Here is a 7,944-nt window from a genome sequence, read left to right on the forward strand (position 1 = left end):
TAAACCTGCCAAAGCGCAGGAGACAGAGAGCTAGGGAGGGAAGAGGCGGAGAAGGAGGTGGGGCCCGTCTCCTCGTCCCCTCTCCCTCCGCCCACCACGCCTCCCCTCCCCCCAGACGTGTAACTGGGACTCTGCAAACTGGAAAGCAGCGGAAGGACACCTCCTTCCTTTTCTCTCCTGTTGTTTTTAAGTGGAATAAGAGAGAGAGGAGTGGAGAGGGAAAAGAAGAGAGAGAGGGAGAAAAAGAGAGGAGAGAAAGAGCGAGAGAGCGAGAGCAAGAGCGAGAGAGAGAGAGAGAGAGAGAATAAGCTGGGGTAAAGTATTTTCGCAGTTTCTGCCTTTAGGATTTTATTAGCTTCTCTCCCCCAGGCCGCAGCCAATCAGCGCGCGTGCCCGGGCCCCTGCGTCTCTTGCGTCAAGACGGCCGTGCTGAGCGAATGCAGGCGCCTCGCGAGCTGGGAGCGATTTAAAACGCTTTGGATTCCCCCCGGCCTGGGTGGGGAGAGCGAGCTGGGTGCCCCCTAGATTCCCCGCCCCCGCACCTCATGAGCCGACCCTCGGCTCCATGGAGCCCGGCAATTATGCCACCTTGGATGGAGCCAAGGATATCGAAGGCTTGCTGGGAGCGGGAGGTGGGCGGAATCTGGTCGCCCACTCCCCTCTGACCAGCCACCAAGCGGCGCCTACGCTGATGCCTGCTGTCAACTATGCCCCCTTGGATCTGCCAGGCTCGGTGGAGCCGCCAAAGCAATGCCACCCATGCCCTGGGGTGCCCCAGGGGACGTCCCCAGCTCCCGTGCCTTATGGCTACTTTGGAGGCGGGTACTACTCCTGCCGAGTGCCCCGGAGCTCGCTGAAACCCTGTGCCCAGGCAGCCACCCTGGCGGCGTACCCCGCGGAGACTCCCACGGCCGGGGAAGAGTACCCCAGCCGCCCCACTGAGTTTGCCTTCTATCCGGGATATCCGGGAACCTACCAGCCTATGGCCAGTTACCTGGACGTGTCTGTGGTGCAGACTCTGGGTGCTCCCGGAGAACCGCGACATGACTCCCTGTTGCCTGTGGACAGTTACCAGTCCTGGGCTCTCGCTGGTGGCTGGAACAGCCAGATGTGTTGCCAGGGAGAACAGAACCCACCAGGTCCCTTCTGGAAGGCTGCATTTGCAGGTAACCTCTATTACCCTGGGTCCCCTTGTCTCTGAGCCTGGGGTTGTGGGTCCCACTGGCACTTCCCTGGGAGGAGGAGGAGGGAGACTTGGAGCTGGTGAGAATGAGCTTGGTGCTCCTCCCTTGGTTATTAGGACTCTGAAGGACGTCTGGGCAGCTGGAGGGCCTGGATGGAGGTCAGTGTGAGGGGCCTGAGCTGGGTGCTATCTGAAGCCTGAGGGCCACCTCAATTCTCCAGGAGGCCCTGGGACCAGCCTTTCAACATGTCTGAGAGGTTTAGATCTCTTTGCTGTTGAGTGGGGATCAGGGTGTCCCTACCCAGCACAATTCCAAACTAATTTTACACAAAGGCTAAATAACTCAATTTGGTGAGTGGGGAGTGGGTGTGGGAGATGGGTAAAAAGGTATTGGATGTACTGTAGAGAATACAACCTCTCACTTTCTATTAGATGAGTTTTCCAATTTCCAAATAAAAATTTAGGTTTCCTGCAGCCATGACATAGGTGTGTGCACTGGGATGGGTGAATATGTGTGTGTGTGTGTGTGTGTGTGTGCGCGCGTACGTATTGGGAGTGGGGGCAGAAACGTGTTTCCAGAATTTGCCTTTAGAATCTAAAAGAGTGGCCAAGAGTCTGGAAATGCATGAAGAGTGGACGTATGTGATGGTGGGCAAAGGCCTGACTGTGTGTGGTGTGTAGGTATGTTTGCAGATTCGCGGGTGTGAGAGCAGTGATGGGTGAGGGTGGCCTTCAGGAGCCAAGGCTGAGCGGTGGTGAGAGAACAAGCCGGAAGCCAGGGTGGTGTCGCGGTATTCTTTGGAGGAACAGGATTGCACGTGCGCCTGTAGGGTGACCTGTGTGCACCTGTGAGATGACTTAGCTTGGGGCTTGCAAGGCCTGGGTCTGCATGGGTGGGGATCGGACCATGCCTTTTCCTCCCTCCCTTTCCCGCCGCGCAGACTCCAGCGGGCAGCACCCTCCTGACGCCTGCGCCTTTCGTCGAGGCCGCAAGAAACGCATTCCGTACAGCAAGGGGCAGTTGCGGGAGCTGGAGCGGGAGTATGCGGCTAACAAGTTCATCACCAAGGACAAGAGGCGCAAGATCTCGGCAGCCACCAGCCTCTCGGAGCGCCAGATTACCATCTGGTTTCAGAACCGCCGGGTCAAAGAGAAGAAGGTTCTCGCCAAGGTGAAGAACAGCGCTACCCCTTAAGAGATCTCCTTGCCTTGGTGGGAGGAGGGAAAGTGGGGGTGTCCTGGGGAGACCAGGAACCTGCCAAGCCCAGGCTGGGGCCAAGGACTCCGCTGAGAGGCCCCTAGAGACAACACCCTTCCCAGGCCACTGGCTGCTGGACTGTTCCTCAGGAGCGGCCTGGGTACCCAGTATGTGCAGGGAGAGGGAAGCCCCATGTGACAGCCCACTCCACCAGGGTTCCCAAAGAACCTGGCCCAGTCATAATCATTCATCCTGACAGTGGCGATAATCACGATAACCAGTACTAGCTGCCATGATCGTTAGCCTCATATTTTCTATCTAGAGCTCTGTAGAGCACTTTAGAAACTGCTTTCATGAATTGAGCTGATTATGAATAAATTTGGAAGGCGATCCCTTTGCAGGGAAGCTTTCTCTCAGACCCCCTTCCGTTACACCTCCCATCCGAGTAACAGCAGGAAGACTGAGGAGAGGGGGAAAGGGCAGATTCGCTTGTGTGGCTGTGGTGTCCGTTTAGCATTTTTCTCAGCTAACAGCTGGGCAGGTGGACAATTGTAGAGGTTGTCTCTTCCTCCCTCCTTGTCCACCCCATAGGGTGTACCCACTGGTATTGGAAGTCCCCATCTTTAACACGATGATTTTTCTGATTTTTCTGTCGTGTGAAAATGAAGCCATCAGGCTGCCCCTAGTCAGTCCTTCCTTCCAGAGAAAAAGAGGTTTGAGAAAGTGCCTGGGTAATTCACCATTAATTTCCTCCCCCAAACTCTCTGAGTCTTCCTTTAATATTTCTGGTGGTTCTGACCAAAGCAGGTCATGGTTTGTTGAGCATTTGGGATCCCAGTGAAGTAGATGTTTGTGGCCTTGCATACTCAGCGCTTCCCAGGCACAAACGGAGTGGCAGAGTGGTGCCAATCCTGTTTTCCCGGTCCACGTAGACAGATCCACAGTGCGGAATTCTGGAAGCTGGAGACAGACGGGCTCTTTGCAGAGCCGGGACTCTGAGAGGGACATGGGGGCCCTCTGCCTCTGTGTTCATTCTCTGATGTCCTGTATCTGGGCTCAGTGCCCGGTGGGACTCATCTCCTGGCCGCGCAGCAAAGCCAGCGGGTTCGTGCTGGGCCTTCCTGCACCTTAGGCTGGGGGTGGGGAGGGGCCTGCCGGCGCATTCTCCACGATTGAGCGCCAGGTCTGAAGTCTGGAGAACCCACAGAACCGAAGCTCCGAGCAGCGGGTCGGTGGCGAGTGGTGGGTCGGTGGCGAGTAGTGGGTCGGTGGCGAGCAATCGGTGGTGGGCCGCGGCCGCCACTACCTCGAGGACCTTTCCCTCCCGGAGCCAGGTCTCCAAGAAATCCCGCGGCAGCCGCCGCAGCCAAGGGATTCGTGTTTACGGCCCGCGGTCGGGTGGGATCCTAGCCCTGGCTCCTCTCCTGGGAAGGAGTGAGGGTGGGACGTGACTTAGATACCTACGAATCTATTTACCAAAGAGGAGCCTGGGACTGAGGGAAAAGGCCAAAGTGTGTGAATGCATGGGGACTGGGGGTTCGGGGGAAGAGGATGAGGAGGAGGAAGAGGATGAGGAGGAGGAAGAGGAGGTCGATTCCCTGATTTAAAAAATCGTCCAAGCCCAGTGGTCCAGCTTAAGGTCCACGGTTACATGCACCGCTCAGAGGAGGTCACTTTCTGCCTTCCACGTCCTCCTTCAAGGAAGCCCCATGTGGGTAGCTTTCAATATCGCAGGTTCTTACTCCTCTGTCTCTATAAGCTCAAACCCACCAACGATAGGGCAAGTAAACCTCCTCCCTCGCCGACTTCGGAACTGGCGAGAGTTTAGCGCAGATGGGCCGGTGGGGAGGGGGCGAGATAGATGAGGGGGAGCGGCATGGTGCGGGGTGCCCCCTTGGAGAGAGGAAAAAGGCCACAAGAGGGGCTGCCACCGCCACTAACGGAGGTGGCCCTGGTAGAGACCTTTGAGGGTCTGGGACATCTGGACTCCCCATGCTCTAACTCCCACACTCTGCTATCAGAAACTTAAAACTTGAGAGTTTTCTCTCTTTTTCACTCGCAATAAATTCAGAGCAAACAAAAGATGTGGAATCTTAGAGATTTATTCCACGAGTGTGTTAGGACCATTAAAAAGACAAGGGCGCCCCCTTCCGGCAGAAGCTCACCACTCCAGGAGAACCTGCGGGCAGGCTTTCATCCCCCGCAGAGCTACAGGCTTCCAGCAGCCTGGGGCCTCGTGGGTACTGAGCTGCGTGTGGGGGTCCAGGACCCGATGTCGCCTGCCATTAGGCCAGGGCATCGGCAAATGTGTTGGTCCAGCCCCTGAGAGACCCAGGAAGAAGGCAAGGAGGTTCGGTACGAGCGATCTCGCATGGAAGAAGGCGGTCGGTCTGCGGGAGCCAGGCCGCAGCGCCATCCGCCTTCTGTCCAGGTCTTCTTTAGTAATATATTTATCTTCCTCGCCGTAACAATTCGCGGTGTGGACCCTCCCACTTTTTTCGGATTTACTTGTATGGAACCTGTGCAAAAAATACTAAATTTCGTTTTGTATTAAACCCTTTCATTGGGAATCCCTTCCCAATTTTAGTCTCCCACCTATCCCCGGACGACCACATTGAAATCTCTCACTTATTTGTGTTTAAATCACAACAACATCTACAAACCTATATTCGCCTGCAGCTATTTACTTTTAAATAAGGGCTATGTTAAGCTACAGGAGGAAATGTTTTGCTTACCATTCGGATAAACGTGTGAACACAATGTCACAATAGGTGAATCCAGACAACGATCTCACAGACGACTAACGCAGAGGCACACACATATACTCCGGAAAATAAGCAGGGCGCCTTTTCACTAACAAGGCGCAATTGTACTCTGAGCTGCCCTCCAGACCGTTCCCCTCCCTCAGAGCCAAACTCCCGCAGCGAGTCTCTCAGCAAGCTACGAAGCGGGATCACAGGGTCGCGTTTACGCGGGCTCCAGGCCCGAAATAATTTCTAAGTCCAAAGCAGGTGGATTTTATTAGGCCTCCAGAAGCCGAATAAGGGAGTAGTGGCGCAATGCGTAGAAACTACCTCCGGAAGCTCTTTTTGAATCTCGGTTCCGGCATCCACAACGCAGAGCGCGAACCTGAGGCTCCATCTTTCGGGTTTTACTCCGGCTGGCGAGCGCTTCCGGGGACCCTGCGAGGCCGCCGCCAGCCGAGAATCCGCCCCGCCTTCCCTGCAGGCGATCCCTACTCCAAATAGTAGTTCCCAGACCAGAAGCCGGAAAGCCCTCGAAGCAGGAAAAAACCTCATACAGGCCCCCCCAGTTCTCGGGAGCAGCTCCAGCTTTCGTTTCCCAACCCAGAGCAAACTTCTCTTCCGTGCAGCTCCCCTCCTCCCCTTCATTAAAGTTGTATTGAAGGTTCTAAGTGCTTCACTCTAATTGGGTTTCCTTCAGCGGAGACCCTGTGCCCCCCAGCCCCACTGCGTCCTGTCTAATAGAAACCCCCGACCTGCAACCGCGAATTAAATAGATGAACTCGTTACCGTAAACTTGCAATAAAGCCCGGAGGCGACTGCTGCGGAGGGGGCAAAAGAAGGTTTCGTTGTTTTTGAAATTTATACCATTCTCACCCGAACAGTCGCTCTCCAGGAAAGAGGGGAGAAAGCTCTGGAGTGGCCCTGGGCCTCTCGCCCAAAAGCAGGACACCCCGCCCCTCCCCCCAGGCGCTGGCCTGGGCCTGAGACAGATTTAAAATATCCAATGGGGAACCGATGCCAGCCTTTCTTCCTCTCTCCCTACCAGTTAGTTCTGTGTAGAGGGGATGAGGGGGAGGGGACGAAGTGGTCGGGAGAGAGTGAAGGAAAGAATTCCACCATTACCTCCTCTCCTCCCCTAAACTGCCCCCAAACTGGGAGGGGCACAGGGGGGCAGTAAAAGAGTTTAATCGCCCCTAGAATAATGCTGGCGCCCAGCCTGGGGGGAGGGTCAGGGACTTTGCCATTGAACTTGAAGTTCCAGGCTGGTGGTCTCCACCACCCCCGCCCCCATTTTCCTAAACGTTTTATGGGAAGAGGGAGGAAGGTGAGGGGAAGAGAGGACTTCTCTGGCCTTGGGAAAGAGGGAGGAAGCCAATCAGGGGAGGAAGGGCCACAGCAACTAGGAGGTCCAGGGAGATTCGGAGGTTTGCGGGAAGGCGAGGAGGCTGCTGGGAGGAGAAACTTCAGCTTTCGCCCCGACTTGCAGCTATGAGGTGGGGAGCCACCAACCGCAGGCCTTCTCATTGAGCCCCGCCCGAGACTCTACAGGGAGGGGGGAACCCAGTGCTGTGCTCCCGTCCTTCCTCTCCTAGCCTAAGGTGTGCAAACAGAGCGCCACTGGGAGGCTGAAACCTTTAGGCCGATGCCTGCTTGCAAGCTCAGGCAAGCTGGATTCTGGTCCCCACCTTTGCAGAGACAACAGCGGTGTTGTAAGCCCATTTCTCAGATCAAGGACCGGCCCATCTTACTACCTCCAAGAGTGCTTTTCTCTCTAACAAGGTAAACTAACTGATCGGTGGGCCAAGGGCGTTACCGACGGATCGCTCAGTATGGCAGCTGCTTCAGGAGGCCCTGGGAGGGAGTCTCCCAGGAATTTGGGAGCCTTCAGAAGTTTTGGGAAACAAGGGAAGGGTGAGCAGCAGGCTCTCACCGACACCACCTGGCGGGAGCACCTACTCGCGGTTCCTGGAGAGACCGGCAGCCTCCTTGGGCAGAAAGGGACAAAGAAAATGTTTCGCAGCACGTGGGACCTGCAGGGCCTAGGCGGGGGAGAGGCTTGGGAGTGGGAACTAGCACCCGCTATAAGGTCTGCCATAAGACTTAATGTTTGTCTCCAATGGGATGGAGTCCTGGCATAAGCAAAATTAATATTGTTAATGTTATTATTATTTAAAATTACAACATTTAACAAAACATCTACTTTGAAAACCGGGCGAGGCCAGGCGTGGTGGCTCAGCCTGTAATTCCGGAATTTCGGGAGGCCGAGGCAGGCAGATTCCTTGAGCACAGGAGTTCCAGACCAGCCTGGGCAATGTAGCAAGACCCCGTCTCTATTTATATAATAAAAATTTTTTAAAAAAGAAAACTGGGTGAAAGTTAACCGTGATTATAAAATTTGTTTTTGTTTTTGTTTTTTACTAACTCATCCTTAAGGCAAAAGCTCTGGGCCTTAAAAAAATAAAAATGGGCCAGGCATACTGGCTCATGGCTGTAATCCCAGCACTTTGGGATGCTGAAGTGGGCAGATAACTTGAGGCCAAGAGTTTGAGATCAGCCTGGCCAACATAGTGAAAATACTAAAAATACGAAAATTAGCTGGGCATGGTGGCTCACATCTGTAATTCCAGCTACTCAAGAGGCTGAGGCACAAGAATTGCTTGAACCTGGGAGGTGGAGGTTGCAGTGAGCTGAGATTATGCCATTGCACTCCAGCCTATGTGACAGAGTGAGACTCTATCACAAATAATAATAATAATAATAATAATAATAATAATTGCACCTTTTTCTCTGGGCCCCTGGCTTCCTTATTCCCTTTC

General features: G+C 54.5%; 2 protein-coding genes across 2 annotated transcripts; one reads left to right on the forward strand and one right to left on the reverse strand.

The window, feature by feature from the left end:
- The first annotated feature begins 407 nt into the window (after positions 1 to 407).
- Positions 408 to 4,463, forward strand: HOXB13 (homeobox B13). The gene is made up of 2 exons (XM_055258471.1): positions 408 to 1,166; positions 2,125 to 4,463. The coding sequence occupies exons 1-2, from the start codon at positions 566 to 568 to the stop codon at positions 2,376 to 2,378; spliced, it is 855 nt and encodes a 284-aa protein (XP_055114446.1). The 5' UTR covers positions 408 to 565; the 3' UTR covers positions 2,379 to 4,463.
- A 4-nt stretch (positions 4,464 to 4,467) lies between these two features.
- Positions 4,468 to 5,535, reverse strand: PRAC2 (PRAC2 small nuclear protein). Its single transcript, XM_055258487.1, has 2 exons — positions 5,456 to 5,535; positions 4,468 to 4,900 (listed from the first exon to the last, which is right to left on the reverse strand). The coding sequence occupies exons 1-2, from the start codon at positions 5,488 to 5,490 to the stop codon at positions 4,543 to 4,545; spliced, it is 393 nt and encodes a 130-aa protein (XP_055114462.1). The 5' UTR covers positions 5,491 to 5,535; the 3' UTR covers positions 4,468 to 4,542.
- Positions 5,536 to 7,944: the final 2,409 nt, after the last annotated feature.

This window comes from Symphalangus syndactylus, chromosome 20 (genome assembly GCF_028878055.3).
Source record: "Symphalangus syndactylus isolate Jambi chromosome 20, NHGRI_mSymSyn1-v2.1_pri, whole genome shotgun sequence".
In the NCBI taxonomy this organism is placed as follows: domain Eukaryota; kingdom Metazoa; phylum Chordata; class Mammalia; order Primates; family Hylobatidae; genus Symphalangus; species Symphalangus syndactylus.

Bases quoted from the DNA above. Each gene is read 5' to 3' on its own strand.
- HOXB13 (XM_055258471.1), top strand. From the start codon at position 566: ATGGAGCCCGGCAATTATGCCACCTTGGATGGAGCCAAGGATATCGAA. The intron at 1,167-2,124 runs GTAACCTCTATT...CCCGCCGCGCAG, and splicing joins CTGGAAGGCTGCATTTGCAG to ACTCCAGCGGGCAGCACCCT.
- PRAC2 (XM_055258487.1), bottom strand. From the start codon at position 5,490: ATGCCGGAACCGAGATTCAAAAAGAGCTTCCGGAG. The intron at 4,901-5,455 runs GTAGTTTCTACG...TTTTTTGCACAG, and splicing joins TTCAAAAAGAGCTTCCGGAG to GTTCCATACAAGTAAATCCG.